Source organism: Mesitornis unicolor, unplaced genomic scaffold, assembly GCF_000695765.1.
Source record: "Mesitornis unicolor isolate BGI_N332 unplaced genomic scaffold, ASM69576v1 scaffold7980, whole genome shotgun sequence".
NCBI lineage: Eukaryota > Metazoa > Chordata > Aves > Mesitornithiformes > Mesitornithidae > Mesitornis > Mesitornis unicolor.
The window spans coordinates 28,404-44,683 of record NW_010160205.1 but is presented as its reverse complement, the minus strand read 5'-3'; the positions used below and the strand labels follow the sequence as shown (position 1 = coordinate 44,683).

At 45.0% G+C, this 16,280-nt stretch overlaps 1 protein-coding gene across 1 annotated transcript; it reads right to left on the bottom strand.

Annotated features, from left to right (window-relative positions):
* Positions 1–4,808: 4,808 nt before the first annotated feature.
* On the bottom strand, positions 4,809–14,879 carry ZC3H12D (zinc finger CCCH-type containing 12D; the record flags this gene model as incomplete). Its single annotated transcript, XM_010189277.1, has 5 exons — positions 4,809–5,863; positions 6,562–6,668; positions 9,341–9,575; positions 10,556–10,695; positions 14,506–14,879. Coding segments are annotated over 5 exons (1,911 nt in total), but the record flags the coding sequence as incomplete, so codon positions are not given.
* Between the last annotated feature and the right edge of the window lie 1,401 nt (positions 14,880–16,280).

The following is a 16,280-nucleotide window of genomic DNA, read 5'->3' as shown; positions in this document are numbered from 1 at the left end:
CAACTCCTGAGATTCTGTGATTCTGTGACACCAACTGGGCTTGAGTGGAAGGAGTACCCGGCACAGCAAGGGAGGAGGCGAGCAAGGAAGGGAAGGGGGCACAGAAGAGTTTGGGGTAGAGGTGTGTGATTTTGTGGAGATGGAAAGAGAGGGGTTGGGATGGGGATGAGTTTTGTAACTTGTGATCCACTCCATAAAGTGTGGAAATCCTGAGCCTGTCAAGAACAGGAGGAAAAAATAAAAGTGTAAAAATTAGCAAAGCTGAGGAAAATGTGTGACACAGGGGAAAGCCGAAGAGGAGGAGCTGGTGGTGTGGTTATGATGAGCAATTGTAATGCTGCTATTCATCACATTGTCTACTATCCTTGCTATGTTCAAAGGCCTTCCAGGCCTACATGCCTTGTCCTAACTTTCTGGCTTGCTGCTTTGCGTGGTCTGTCCCCAAAAATCACTGTGTTCACAGTTTTGCTCCATTTGTATGTCCATTTAGACTTCATTTACTATGTCAGCACTTCAGCACATCTTGCTAAAAACTCCTCCAAGACTGCTGCAAGACTTCAAGGCAGTGAGCCCAACTCAGGGCCAATAAGGGGCAAGGCTATAACGCTATAAAAATCCCTTCACTATCAATAGCAAGTCATAGCGCTGTCTTGATAATGCTAATGACAAGTGATGCTGTAATACTAAACTGTTCTCAAGATTTCAAAGCATCCTAGTTTCAGGAGCACATTGGAGGTAAATACCGCAGCAGTCTTGTTCAGCCTGGAGAAAAGAAGGCTCTGGGGAGACCTTACAGCAAACTTTCAGTACCTAAAGGGGGCCTACAAGAAAGCTGGGGAGGAACTGTCTACAAAGGCATGTAGTGACAGGACAAGGGGTAATGGCTTTAAACTGAAAGAGGGTAGGTTTAGATTGGGAATTACAAAGAAATTCTATGAAATTCTAAATCACTGTGAAGGTGGTGAGACACTGGCACAGGTTGCCCAGGGAAGCTGTGGATGCCCTCTCCCTGGAAGTGTTCAAGGCCAGGTTGGACAGGGCTTTGAGCAACTTGGTCTTGGTGGGAGGTGTCCCTGCCCATGGCAGCGGGGTTGGACTGGATGGTCTTTAAGGTACCTTCGAACCCAAACCATTCTGTGATTCTGTGAATGCAGAGCTGAGTGAATGCAGAGAAGCAAAGGGCTTATGGTGGCAGAGTGTATGTGTTACGGCTTCAGGAGTAGAACTGAGATGTTCCTACTCCTGGCTTGGGGAAAGTCCATACAGAGGTAAAAGATAATTCAAATATTATCTTAGAGTTATGTATGTGAAGTACCTGTGTCCAATGTAGAACTCTGTCTGCTAAAGGCTTTCACCAGAGGCTTTGGGGTTTTTTGATTTGCAGAGGTGGTCTGTCACACTTGGTGAAGTACAGGACTTGCTTGTTCTTCCCTAGCAATCCAGTATTTTTAAGCAGGAGAGAAGCTGTGAAACCTACCTTGTTCTAGTTAGTTGTTTGCTATTAGTTCAAAGGTTTACTTATAAATTGTGCCAGATCTTATGGGAAGGGAGTTAAAATATTAGCAAAACTTCTCAGAATATTTGGCAAATTCAAGTGCTTGATAGAGAGCAAGATTATTACCTACTTCATAGACCATCTTAGGGCATTAGTTTTTATGGTATCTAAGCTCACCAAATTAGTGGACTTGTCATCAGTATTCTGTGAGGGAGAAACTTCTATATTTAAGAAGAGATGAGAGAAAGATACTGCGATCTGCCCAGGACTGCACTGGGTGCAGAGGACCACCTTCCTTCCCCCTTTTTCTACTGAAGCACTGTTGCAGAGGGGGACTTCCACCCAAGACTTCTCAATGAAGTATTTCTATCTACTTTTCCTAGCCCTTCACAAAGGACGGTGTCTATGGCTTCCTAACTTTCTGGGAAAGGATGAGAGTAGAGAAGGGAAGTATCTTTTATGACTTTTTTTTCTATTATTAGTTTTTAATCTTTAAATTAATTTGGCAACTTTGCACATCTCCCTTAGGAAAGCAGTCCGTCTCCTGGATGATTGTTCTGGCTGCTTCAGTCCTCTTCTAAACTGACAACCAAAAAGCAAAGAACATCAAGGGTTTTCCAAGCCTGTTGGGATTTATGGGTTCATTTTCAACTTCGCAGCAAGAGCTGGACTCAAGTGCATCTCCACACAGATAACAAATAGCAACAGCATCCTACCTTGCCTGTGCAGGAGCTGCCTGCTCCTTTCTGTCAGCAGCCCCTCCCCTTATCTCAGGAGCTGACAAAGCCAAAAAGAACTCCTCCTGCCTTGCAAAGTGCCAAAGAGGCTCTACAGCAGAGACTCCCGAGTCCCAGATGCTTGTGCTGTGGTGAAACAACGCAAGAGCCTGTGCTTGCTCTGGGCTCCTGGCCAGCGGCAGAGCAGTGACACCACACTGCTGCTACTCTGCCCTTCCAACAACAGCTCCATGAGAAAAAAACCCTCTGGTGAGCAGAAAAGCCAAGAGAAATCCCATTCTGATCAGCACCAAAGCCTGATTTATTTTCTTAGACACTTTCTCAGCAGAATGTACATTCTATGTATTTTACTGAAAGCTTCCCCAGTAAATAAGACAGAAATAAAACATCAAGAGAGGGTGATTCCTGTGAATCCTCAAAGGAAAAGGATAAACGCTTATGCACACGTCTCCAGCAAGCCAAGGGCACTATATGGAGGTGACGTGCCAATTTTCCTACAGATTTTAAATGCTTTCTGTGTTGAAATATTTAACGTATATTCCAGACATAAAAATAAATGTTGACATCTATTTTTATATCCTGCTCCATTATTCTGTGTGTTATTTTCTGAATGCTGTCATTTGGGACTTGTTCTGTTTCAGTATGTGGAAGATATTTTTCCACTCTGCATTGCAAGTTCTTTGTGACTGCACCTGTGTGTACAGCAGTAGTTAGGAAAGCTCCAATACAGGTTGTTAGGCAAACCAATGGCCTTGCATAGGCACAATATAGGCATTTAATCCATGAAATGTCTCAGGTCACTTCAGTGTGCTATGAAGTGTGGTGTGTGGCATATTTCAGCACAACTAATGATGGCTCTAGAACTCAGGTACTTTCCAAAGCATTTCACAGAGCATTTATTCCATAGTTTTGTTGTCATGTCATTTCTAATCTTTATGTAATATGCAGTGGATAAATTTATAAGCCATTCTGGTGATCCAGTTATAATATATATATGGTATGACATAAGTTCATGACATATGGAAAAAATACCAGGTTCTGTGAAGATAAATCATACCTCCAAAGTCCAGATTAGAATTTCTTTGAGCCAACCATATGGCCGTAAGAGGTTCAATTGATACAGTATACTTATTTCCTGAAGAGTCTTTAACCACCGAAAGAGTCTTTAATCATCAAAAGAAAGCTGCTGGTGTCTTCTAGAGGGAAAAGGTCAAACTTTTACCATTTTCAAAAAATGCATCATGTGATAATGTCACTAAAGGTGAATTACTACTCCTTAGTCACCTCCTGAAAGCAAGAGAATTCAGACTTGACAGTGAGGACCATGTTTAATTCCTGCCTGGGACCAACATCGCCGCTTGTGCTTCAGGGATCAACCCAACAGAAATACTGCAGGGTCAGAGTTTGTAAATCCCACCTGAATGTTGGGCTTGATGAAGCATCAATGCTAAGAGGAATAGGAAAAAAAAAACCAAACTGAAAAAAAGAAAAAAATACTATATTATTCAGAGCATAAAGTGCTCTAGATGAGCATTTTATAATGTATTAAAGCATTTTAAAAACATGTCATATTGACATACTTAAACTTTGGTATAATGCCAAAAACTTTCAGGATCAGCCTTAACATTTGAATTATAACCTGAAGAATTCAGTGGAATAATGCGGAGATTAGCAGCTTTACAGCTTACTGAAAATCAAACATGTCCCAACAGAACACAGTTTAGATGTCTGTAGTCATACATCAGATGTATAATTGCATTATAGACCACATTTGATAATTAAGGGTTAAGTCAAGGGCAGCTTTTTTGTTTAAATACAGCTGACGTTCTTTAAATCTTCCTCCCCCACCCCCACCTTGTTATCATCTGTGTTAATTAAAAAACAAAAAAACAACCCCAAACCCTCCGTCTACAACAGGACTCACATTGGAGACAGCTTCCCTGATACAATTTATATTATAGGTGATCCCTGAGAAATGTACCTGCAGCTATCTTCAAGTGCTCTGGAGTATCTCCCCCACCCCTGGTAGTGATTCTGTGGGTTCACCGCATTGGTTTATAACCAAGAGATGTGTCTTTGAAAGCTAGAAGGCAATAATACAGACCTGAAGATGCTTTCTAGCAGAGAGCACAGGCCAGGTGAATAAGCCAAATTTCTTTTATGTGCTAGCTGAGCAAGTCATCATAGGGGGTCTATGGAGAGCCTGTTACTGGGACCCATGGAGTGTGGTTCTTTTATGGTAGTTGAACAGTTAAGACTTTAAAAACATGTCTAGTGTTTCAAGTCATTAATGAAGATCTGTCCCATCCTGAAACCAATCACCAATGCGGTTCCAATGGCCCAGTTACCCTGAGCTCTCCCATACGCTTCCATGGGAGGTAAATGAGATCCCTCTGCAGTGAGCAGCAGCCTTTGCCTTGACCTGATGCCTAATGCAACACAACTGGTTGATGCTTAGACTTGTGCTCTTGGAACAGCTATAACCCTTGCCATAAAGCCCTTTAATAACATTTCATTAAGCCTCAGCTTTGTGCCCCAGGACCTGTGCTTGTTGGGAAAGGTTTGAGCTGGAGGCTTCACGAGTTTCTGTGTCTTTGAATCAGTAAAGTCAAGCTAGCAATGTCCTTGATTTCAGGGTACAAAGCCATGACATGGTTCACCTCACCATAAGGGAAAAGGGAGCACAGCTCCCTGTGTATGTTTGCTTGCTGGACAGAAGGTGACCTCGCAGCTGGGTTGGGCCAGTAGTCACCAGAAGAGGCATTGGGGTAAGCATGAGCTTTCTGGAAGAAGCCCAGGCCACTGCTGGAGTCTAACAGAAAGGGTGGCCGTGATGACTGGCCAGGGAAACAGTGCTGCTGCTGGTGCAATTGATGCTTGCTGTACAAGTGACGCAGGTCAGCGGAAAGAGCTGCAGACTGCGGCAAAGCATGGTGCTGAGTCTCCAGGGCCTGTTTGTGCTGAGACCCATCAGGGATGTAGCAGCTCCTCTGACCCACCCCGTGCATGCCACAGCACTCCTGAGGCCAGCTGTGGTCTGGGCGCATCCCACCCCGTGCAGGCACAAGCACCATTTGCTGGAAAGGGCATCCTGGTAGGCAGGTGCAGTCCAAGCTATCGGGTTGGTGAAGACCGTACAGGTTGTACCCAAGGTCACTGCAGTGATGAGGGCTGTCCATCACCTCTCTGTCCCATGAGGTACATATGGACTGACTGTAACCACAGGTGTCATCACTGATGGACAGCACTGACATCTTCTCCAGGAGCAGCCCTGGCTGCTGGTCTCTCACTGGCTCTGGATGTAGAAACCGCTGGTCCAGCCTCAGGTCAGCACTGGGACCACCAGCCCCAGTGCTGGATGTCTGCTCACGACAGCTCCCCCAGGACCACCCTGGGTAGGAGAAAGTCCCTGCGCAGCTGCTGGCTCCTTGCAGCATTTCTGTGCAGGCATCAGACAGTGCAGGGTCTCCTCTAGTCCTATACGGTGAGCAGTTACGCTGCTCCTCCTCTTTCCCCAGGCTAAACGGGTCCTTTATTTTGGCCCTGAGCTCATCGGCAACTGAGAGCTGGGCTTGATGCATCCTCTCTGGGTGATAAAATTTGCATTTATTGCCATAGGTGCACTTTTTACCTGAAAGAATAAAAAAATCAAACAGGAGGTTGTCACTAGCACCATGTCAATTAACTTACTCATCACTTCTACCCAGCACTGTGCATTCACATGGGTGGAATGAGGACATACAGCAAAGAGGGGAAGTGCTGTTTTCCAGTTCAGTACTTTTGACCCCAGATTTAAATATTGCTGACCTAAATAGGAGGGTGAAGCAGCAGGGAAAGGAAGTTTCTGCTGTTTGAGAAGTCTCTGAAATTCATTTATGTTCCAGTTGCTGCACTCAGTGGGCTGGGAGACCTGATGCTACAAAGGGTTGCTTTAAAAATGGTATAGAGGTTTACCTCTGAGAAACCTCCACAGTATTGGAAGGCTGTTTTGAGGGGGAAAGCATTTGGATGGCCTTTCCAGAGCCCACCCTGCAATGTAAAACATGTGTGCAGGCTAGGGGCAGGTCAGGACAGCCACAGTGCCTAGTTTGGGTGCTGTGCGCAGGTAAGGATGGAGGGGCCAGAAGTAACTGCTGCCTTTGCTGAGGCTGAAGCCACTTAAGCAGGAGAGGGGAAAAGGCATCACCCTGGCTGAAAACTCTATCACATAAAGTGCTGAGTAAGTGGCACGTGGCAACAGTGCTTGCCCTTAGCCAAAGGAAAGTGCTGCTAGGAAGCAAGGGGCAACAGAAAGAGGGATGGCAGTTCACAGCATGGAGAGAAACCCACCATAGGGGCAAGGCTGCCATGTTGGTTCAGGAAGCACTGGCTTTTTGCTGAGGAAGTTATTAAGTGTGGGTCCATGCCGGCCTAATGGATCATCAGGAGGCATAAACCTGAAAAAGGAAAAAGTCACAGGGGTAACAAAACTACCTCAAGCTTTTGAAGCTAAAGTGTTGTCACAGTGTGTGACACAAGCTTAGGGGAGAAGATCCCTGTGGTCCTTTTGCAGCCTGACCTTCAGGAGCCAGGCTGTGCTACCAGACATGGTGCCTTCCTGCCTGTCAAGTCAACACTTCAGCTTCATGTAGTTGTTTTTTTTCCTAATAACTTAACTGATAATACACTGCAGCTTGGCATAGCTCTGTCTGGCCAGTAGTCCCAGCCATTACAGCATCCCTTCCTTTTACGCTGAAGCAGCAGCAGCAGCAAACTCTTCTGTGGTCCCAGCACTGTGATCCTCACCAACAGCTACCTTCCACAACAAACTCACTTTTCTCTTACCAAATACTTGTAGGAGAATGAGGTTTAAAAAGCCAGCAGTTAATTCAGAGCTACAGCTGAACATGGTGTGATAAACAAGCCTAGCTCTTTTCAAGAGTTCAGTAAAGGCTTCCTGCTACGAGGCCTGCAAAAATGCTCAGATAAAACTGTTTATTCTTCTATGTCCCTACTTGAATGTGATGTTTCAGGATGAAAACAAATTAGCATCTCTAGACTTGTTTGAAAATGAACCTGCACTGCACCCACCAGTGGAACAACTCTGTCAGATGAATGGAGTCACTGGTGGAAGGAGGAGGGAATTTGTTCAACTACACCCAGCCATGCACCACCATGAATTGGTTCATCTGTATAAAGAGACTGAAGTCTCCAACTTCAGACTATGGTTTTTTGAGAGATACCCAAAACTGTGCAAGAGGGTCCTTCTAAAACTATGCAAACGAGTTTCAGAGAAACAGCTAGACTTTCTGAGGGAAAGGTTCTGAAATGATCTGACCTTTCCTATGAAATAGGATGGAAAACAAATAAATATTTGTAACCCATTAGTAACTAGGGAAGAAGCCTGATGGTAGTTGGAGATAATGGACTGAGGCTTCAAGAAATACAGTATGCTGATGTTCAGTGACTGCATTTCTGTGAGCAATGTTACAGGGAAATGGAAAGCCAGTGTCTAGCACTCCTGTCCAATTCTGGTGGTGGGACAGCCAAGTCTCCATCCTGACCCATGGAGAATGCCTCTGCGTGAGACAGCTTCTCTGCACACACTCGTCCATGCACACTGGAGGTCTCCCTGTGCTTTTCCACAGCCAAACTGCCTGATGATGAACACCCCTGCTGGTAGGAAACTCAGATAAGACTAGGAAGTATAAGGCTGAGGAGTATACAACTCAGCCTCAGAGGCATGGTGTAAGTGCCTTAATGGAAACCTTCCCCAGTGGGGATGGCTAAGGTGACAGAGAGACCATCTCTCTTCTAGAAAGTTATAGAATCACAGAACTATAAAATTGTTTAGGTTGGAAAAGACTCTTATAAGATCATGAAGTCCAACTGTAAAATAGCACTGCCAAGTTCACACTAAACCATAACCCTAAGTTCCACATATACATGTTTTTTAAATTCCTCCAGGAATGGTCACTCCACCACTTCCCTGGGCAGCCTGTTCCAACACTTGACAACCCTTTTGGTGAAGAAAGTTTCCTAATATCCAATCTAAACCTTGCCTGGTGCTACCTGAGGCCATTTCCTCTTGTCCTGTCACCTGTTACTTAGGAGAAGAGACCAACACCCACCTCACTACAATCTCCTTTCAGGGAGCTGTAGGGAGTGGTAAGGAAATAAGATCCTCCTTTTCTCCAGGCTAAACAACCCCAGTTCCCTCAGCCACTCCTCATAAGACTCCTCACCTGCATTGTTGCCCTCTCTAGCCATGTTCCAGTGCCTCAATCTCCTTCTTGTAGTGAGGGGCCCAAAACTGAACACAGTATTTGAGGTGCAGCCTCACCATATGCCAAGTACAGGGGCACAATCACTTCCCTGTTCCTGCTGGCTGCACTATTCCTGATACTATTCCTGATACAAGCCAGGATGCTATTGGCCACCTTGGCCACCTGGGCACACTGCTGGCTCATGTTCACTTGGCTGTCAACCAGCATTCTCAGATCCCTCTCTGCCTGGCAGCTTTCCAGCCACTCTTCCCCAGGAGTGTAGCATTGCATGACGTTGTTGTGATCCAAGTGCACAACTTGGCGCTTGGCCTTGTTGAAGCTCATACAGTTGGCTGCATCCCATCAATCCAGTCTATCCAGGTGCCTTTGCAGAGCCTTCCTACCCTCAAGCAGATCAACACCCCCACTCAACTTAGTGTTGTCTGCAATGATGGCATTGAAAAGGAATAAAAGGGCTGTTCTGCCTTGAAGGGAATTAAAAATGCTGCCAAGTAGCCAGCCTCCTCTCACCGATTTAATTCTGTTATCCTGCTATGAAACAGAAACTAAAAGTCGCAAGGCTTTTGGGTTAACATCCTAGTTTGGATTGGAAAGAAGCAGCACAGTTGGTCACTAATGTTGCCTTTCAAATAGAGAAGTTCATTGAAGAGTGACATGAGGGAGTTAAGACCAAAGCTGAGGGAACAGGAACTAAAGAAATGAGATAAGAAGAAAAGTTGTGGTAAATTCCCTTCAGAAAAAGACTCGTGTGTCTGACAGCTGGTGGGAGGTGCATTGATGCTGGATTTGACTTGGACCCTAATGTTTAAATTAAAGGTTGCTTAACAACAGCTGTTCCTTACCTGTTACTGACAAAAGAGTACATGAGTAGCCGCTGCTCAATAAACCATTTCCACTCAGGGTTTTCATTCTGGAGATCCCGGTAATGGTCATTGGAAACAATGACTCCATCTTTCTCATAAGCGACTTTCACTATATAGCGATCGTCATAGCAAACTACCCTCTTGCCTTTCACCTTCCGGGATGGGGTGTATACAAGGATTGATTGCTTTTCAAGCTCTTCAAGAATGTGCTGGTCTGGTGGAGTGGTTGGCAGAAATAGAAGGGGGGAAAAAAAATGAAGAAAATAATCAATTAATAATAACCAGGTCTCAATCATGTGCTAGAAACATATGGGAATCTAAAGATGTTCCAGCACTTTAGGCAACTTAAAGTGGTATGCTTTTCAGATGCACTGATATCTGGCAGTTATTTGGCAACTTGAAAATTAGGTCTTTTACAGAAGCATGTAACCTTAAAATCCAAGATATTTGAATTCTACACCAGAGATATGCTGAACCCCTCTAGTTCCCTTTTTATCCCACTAGATGCAAGAAGTCTCATCACCAGCCCTGCTAGGAGTGTTACTGGGAGAGAAAATGTGCCTAGTAAAATGAATAAATAAATAAAACTTATTTTGCTGCATTGAGGACACACTGGTATTCCTGCTACACAGAAAGGCAGATACCCAGATGCCCCACCTGCAGCTGCAGATGCCAAGGTGGTGGCACAAATCTGGCAGATCTATTTTCATACAAACTAAATCCCACCACCCTCCACAGACTTCAGATGATGCGTTTCCTTCTCCTGGAAGAGGAACCCATGTAGCTCCTGTACCAGGATAACAGGTTAACAGATAAAAGTCATGTGGTTGTGAACACTTTGGATAATGTCGCCTTTGGATAATATGTGAAATGATGTCCTTGTCTCCTGGCTGACCTTAAAAGCTCTGCAGACTCTTTGCAAGCTGACAAACTCACTCTTTCTTTAATTCAGCTGGCAGCAACTTGTTCTTCTCAAGCAGAAGGCTCAAAACACCATAAGAAAGCCTTTGCAGTTCTAGCTGCTAGCCAGGAGCATGCGGCAATAAATTAATGACTGATTTAAGTGATGGAAATCTGATACACAACTTGCACTGTGCTTGCCTTTACAGGGCAAAGCCATACTGGACTTTTCACACTCCCTGCCTCCAAACTGCACCTAATAGTTGCCAAATTATGCCCAGGCCAGTGACCTACCTGCAATTGGACTGTCTTGTCGAGGGGGCTCCTTTCTCCAGAGTGGGACAAAAACCTTGATGTACGTGTGCCCCCTTTCTCGAAACCAATCCACTGCCAGCTGGATCCCCCAGCATGAGAATACCTCTTTGTTTCCATGACTATAAAAGAAAAGGAGACGGATGGTGAAGCAAAGCTTTCGTGAAGCTTAGAGTTCTCTTTAACTGAGCCAGTAATGAAAAGGCAAAACAAAAAGCTTTTGTGTTATTCACCAATTTCCAAGAAAGCAACGTGGCAGGGTGTCCTGGTTGGACAGATCCAAACACCTCCTCCAGCAGAACCAGAAACTTGTTATCTGAAGCAGTCTGGATACTTAAAAACAGAGGTATCCTATCCCCCATTTCTATGACCTGCCTGCTGCCCAAGCCTATTTCTTCCATCTGTATCTGGATGGACTTGGGTCCTAAAGTACCAGCACAATCTTAGGCTGTGTCAGACCCTTCCTGTGCTTTGTCTGATAGTGGCTTGAGGAGTGAGAGTTTCTTCCAGCACAAGCAGAAACCCAGGAAGAGAGAAATAAAATGTGGGGATTTTTTCCTGTGGTAACAGTGACATTAGGGATTTTAATGTCTGAAGCAGTTACAAGTGTGATTGCAGGTCATTTTGCTGCTGCTGTTGACTTCTTTTGGAAACAGGAGTGAAACTGTGGGGGAAGGAAAACTGTAAGAGGCAGGATGGGAAATACAGAGAACCTAAGACAGGACACCAAAAATAGGACAAGATCTCAGTGGAGATGGCCACAGGCACCTCAGACCCATCTTTGTCTTGCTCTAGTTGGTGGATTTTTGTCTTAATTTCACAGAGAGGTAGGAAAGCCCTAGGACAGACACTGTAGAGGATGCAGACAAGGTGGGTTCTGGAGGATTATCAATATTCATGGAAAGACACAGAAAATATCCTCAAGAAAAACAATTAGGGGGGGATATCCTTCCTAAGTTCCTCACTCCCTCTATTGAAAATTCTTACTGTTTTCATTCTCTTATCTAAAATTTGACTACAGTGCAGTGCATGTGTAAAGGAAGGTAATTTGTTAATTACCTCTGGACAAAGAAACAAAAATAAGCTCCACACGAAGTCCTAAAATGTATAAGCTCCCTCACAGTATCTACAGAAACCTACTTTGAGCTTTCTAGATAGTGTCACCACAGTCTTATTCAGGCTTTCACCTCTGCAAAACATACTTGTAAATGACTCACTCTCAGTTACTACACATACCTGCAGGAACAGACCAGTCAAGGATGATGCCACGGTCTTAAATGCCTCTCTCCCCACCATCCCCCAGGAATTCAAGTCTGGGTTCTGCCTATGTCAGCCTCATAACCAAAGCTCTGTCTTACACCTAATAAAAGTTATTAGTGCTGAAATAGTGACAACAAATGAAAAATAGTGCAATTTGGAGGAAGAAACCCATCAGTTTATTAATAGCTACACAGGCAATAGGAAGTCTTAAAAAAAACCCAAACTACCACCAACAAATGTTCTGAAGTGCTCAGTGCATATAATTTCCATTCTAGAGCAACTGTTCTGTTTGATTTTAAAGAATATGATCTAGCCAGAATAGGTATAAACACATCTGAGCAGGTGAATTAATTGGAAGTGCAGATGGCTTTTTCAGATAACTGCCTCTAAAAGGATGTCTAGGTACGTGTCTTTAATGCCACGATTTGAAGTTCAACAACAGCCTGCTTTAACAATTTAAGATGTAACCCCAATGCAGAAGGTAAAGCACTTAGTGCAAGTGATCTGGCCAAAAGGACAAGCAAAACAAACGAGAAGAGACACCTGGAATTGTTCCTCAGCATTATCACTTAACTCTGTTGCTACTACACTGCCACAGCCAAACTTGGGAAACGCATATCTAAAATACCAAGTACATGCATGGTGTGCTGGAGTGTCAGCGCAGCTGAGGCCTCATACCTACTGTGCAACGGAGCAGGGACTTCTGCAAACAGCTCTTCTGTGCCTGACAGCAACAAACCAGAAAAATTAAGCAAGGATATCGAAAGCACTCACCAAGCCCATCCCATTAGCCAGAGTAAATGTCATTCATCACTGCTTTGGAAAGGCACCCAGGAGAGGAAAGCAGCTTCTTCCAGGCTGCTTCAGTTCAGTATGAACCAAATTGACAAGCTGAATAGTCTTCTCCATCATCCACGTAGTTTTTAACCTTATCAGCACATAGGTTGGGGATGTCTGAGAAGAGCTGTAAAACTTTTGCCTTTCTGAAACTCAAAAGTACTTAACATTCCTCTAACTCCTTTTAGCTGAAAGATGAGGAATCCACAGCAGAACACCAGCCTTCAGTAACCTAGCAGGCAAACATCTCTCAGACTCACACTTTGGAAGCGCGTGTGGCTTCTTTAAAACCCATATAGAAGGGCATGTGTCCTAGGAAAGCAGTAACACATGCTAGCTCAAGCCATTTGCTGCACATACATGTATTGATATTTGTTTTAAATAATCTCTGTCTAACAAGTTCCTGTTACTCCAAGCTCAAAACATGCACGATCTCATCAGCCACCAGTCCACTCTGGGCCTCCTGCTCAGTGGCATGGGTGCATCTTCTGCCACCTTGGAAACTACACTGTTCTGTGCCTTGTCCACCTCTGCCTGCTGTAAAAGAGCCCTGGTAAACAGGAGAGGACAAGGAGAACGAAGCACATGGCAAGCCAGGGGTAGTGTTGCCCCTACCACAATGAAAGGCTAGGTGCTCAGCTCAGCTGCTCTGCCTGAATGGATACTCATTTCTTTTACAGCGAGGCAAGAAGAACACCCTAAAGAGAGTCCAGGGTGAAAATGCAAATGGGGGTGTGAGATCTCAACACCTGGCTACTAAGCTCATAGTCCAGCCAAGGCTAAGAGACTTTGCCCTGTTGTGTATTTCTCACTTCTCCTGAGCTCCCTGACTGAGAAACCCCTCATTTTTGGATGGGATTTCTCCCTACATCCAGAAGATGGCATAATTTGCTTAGTCTCCAGTTGGTCTGGCTGTGCTTGTCCCCTTGGCCCTCTAACCACAGAGGATGTGGTCTTATCTCACCTCACACCAAAGCTAACCGAAGGAGAAAGCCCTCCTCTGCCCTGTCCCAGCCTGCAAGGTTGAGCTTGGCCATGCTGAGTGGGAAGGGAAGTTAAGAGGGAAACCTGGTGGATAGACACTGCGTGCTGGACTCTCGCTTGGCAGGGCACCCAGGCCACATCTCTAAGCGTGCTTTCACAGTGTCAGGGCACTGCTTCGGAAGTATTATTGGTCAGGATGGGTTGCTATGACATTTCCCAGAAACAGACTTAATTAAGGAGGAAATGAGGCTGTTCAGTACAAGTCAACTATCGATCCCCTGATATTTCAATTAAAATTAAGCTAAACTGAAAACCAACAAAAATATACAAGCCAGGAATGTTGTTGGGGTTTACATGCAAGTGAAAACAGTACAACCGTGATGTTTTTAGGAACCGCAGCCACCTGTCTTTGTTTTCCCTCTCCTTCCTAGGTTACTTGGGCTGTTCTATCTGGTCATCAGTTTCTCCTAGAAATATCCTAGCATAGAGATTTAGAAATCCTAAGTTCCCGTCTGAAAAGGCATGTAAACATCAATGGTGAAGTAAAAGGGAGAGAGAGCTGCTGAATCATACTGCTAGAAACAGCAGTGGTTAGCTAGCTGGTGGCTTATGAAAGGTCAAAATGCAGAGCAAGCCAGTGATTGCGTTTGGTGTGCGTATTTATGGGCAGAGAGACAGCAGGTCCCTAGAAGCTGTGCCTCAGCCAAAGAACAGGAATGAGCACTGGTTCATATATTACACATCATGTACAATGCACCTCTCACCTGAAGAAAGAACATACTTCAAGCCATCAGCTTTCAAATTCAAAAGCTTCAGAGGAAGAGAGATCCCTCTTAGGAAACAGAGCTTACCTCATTGCAACATTGCTGCCATCGATCACAATGGGCCTCAAATGATCAGAAGAATCATCTTCTCCAAGCCACTCTGATCCTGGTGAAGGGTTACATGAGCCACGGGCAACAAGTTTTAGCGGGGAAGGTTGAGTCTGGCTCTCCAGAGCTTGAGGTTTGCTCCCCATCCGAATCAGCTCTTTCAGCACGTCATCCTCCAAGGCCTCTTGGCCCAGGTTCTCCAGCACTTTGCAGATGTCCTGCTTACCATAGCCGAGCTTGCGGAAAAAGTCCAGCTTGCTCTGGAGCATGTCCAGCCCTGCTGTAGAGACTTCTCTGGAGCGTGGTGGCACTGGCTTGCTAGAAAGTGAACTGGCCAGTGCCGTCTTAGCAGGTATTTATGTTCCTTTAAAGTCAGTGCTCTTGTCTTCCTAGCCTCATTCAACAGGTGTCAGCTTCAGCTGGGGGAAAGATTAGAAACAACAAAATTCAAGCATTAAGGAAGAACGTGTGATCTCAGTTACATGCAAAGCAAAGGGACTATCTGATCAGCTGCCTTCTTTCTGAAGAGATTGGGCTTCTCTCAACTTTTCAGCATTTTTCTGGTCTGCTCTTATTTATAAAAGCCCTGGAGTGTTCCCTGCAGTGTTTGTCACTTTCCAGGCATTATGTCACACAGGTGTCATCCTACTTCATGAGCTATGCAGGCCAGTCTGGACACAGACATGCTGTATGCGTAAGTTTGTTCTTCAGACTGATCTCACAGGAAATGATACAAAGGACGGTGTAACCGGGGATTTTCAATTTGCTCAGTGCGGTTTCTGAGCCAGAGATAAAAATCTGTCAAATGTTGCTGGGATGAGCTCAGACGCTATAGCAACTCAACAAGTACAGCAAATTTCATCAAGTGATTTTAAGGAAACACATTGTTTTCAAAACAAGTGTTTTTTTAATCGTTTTGTCCTTCCTAGTATGTGTCTGTCTGTGTAAGCACAGACATACCTTATGAAATTCTGTCACTCATCTGTTCCGATGATGCCTGACTTACTCTTTTCCTGTTATTTGCTATTTCGGTGAGGGCTTTTATTTTCAGAGAAGTGGTTTGGTTTTTGAAAGCTGCTGGGGCAGTGGTTGGAAGCAGGCAATCTGAAAGGTAGTTTCAATTTCACTTAGACATATTGTCAAGAGAAACTGGTAATTCAGAAATGACTGTGCAGAAGCAGAACAAAGCTACTTCAAGCTTCTCCAGAACTGCTCTATTTACGTTTCTGGTCTACCCAGTAAATGAAGGTGATGACCAGCATACCCAGAGATGCTTCATCCCAACACGTGTGACAGGAGCAGGACATACTCATCCATCAAGCCAAACACCTTTGGTCACCATTGGCATGCTTACACCAAAGCTTCTCTTGCCAAATCTCTGCAATTATTGGTGCTACCTGGATAGAAGCTGTGCCTGGTTCATCTACCCACGTACAGGACAGAAGGGCGGCCCTTTTCCCTTCACTAATTGCAGCCAGCAAATGACGCAGAATTAACTGACCGAACAACTCCCTCCATGACGAGCCCAGAGCCATAATCACATTGCACCCACCAGCTCCCCTTCACAGCCCACTCTGCACACCGCCAGCCCGCTGGATGCTCCCTGCCCGGCAGTGGGCCACACCAGGAGCTCAGAACCCAAAACCATCTGGAGGAAGGCACAGAGGGACTGAGAGATGGAGATGGAGAGGAGCCTGCATGCAGCTCCTCCCTGAGGCAAATAACCATTCCATTGGCTGTGGGGAAGAAATCCA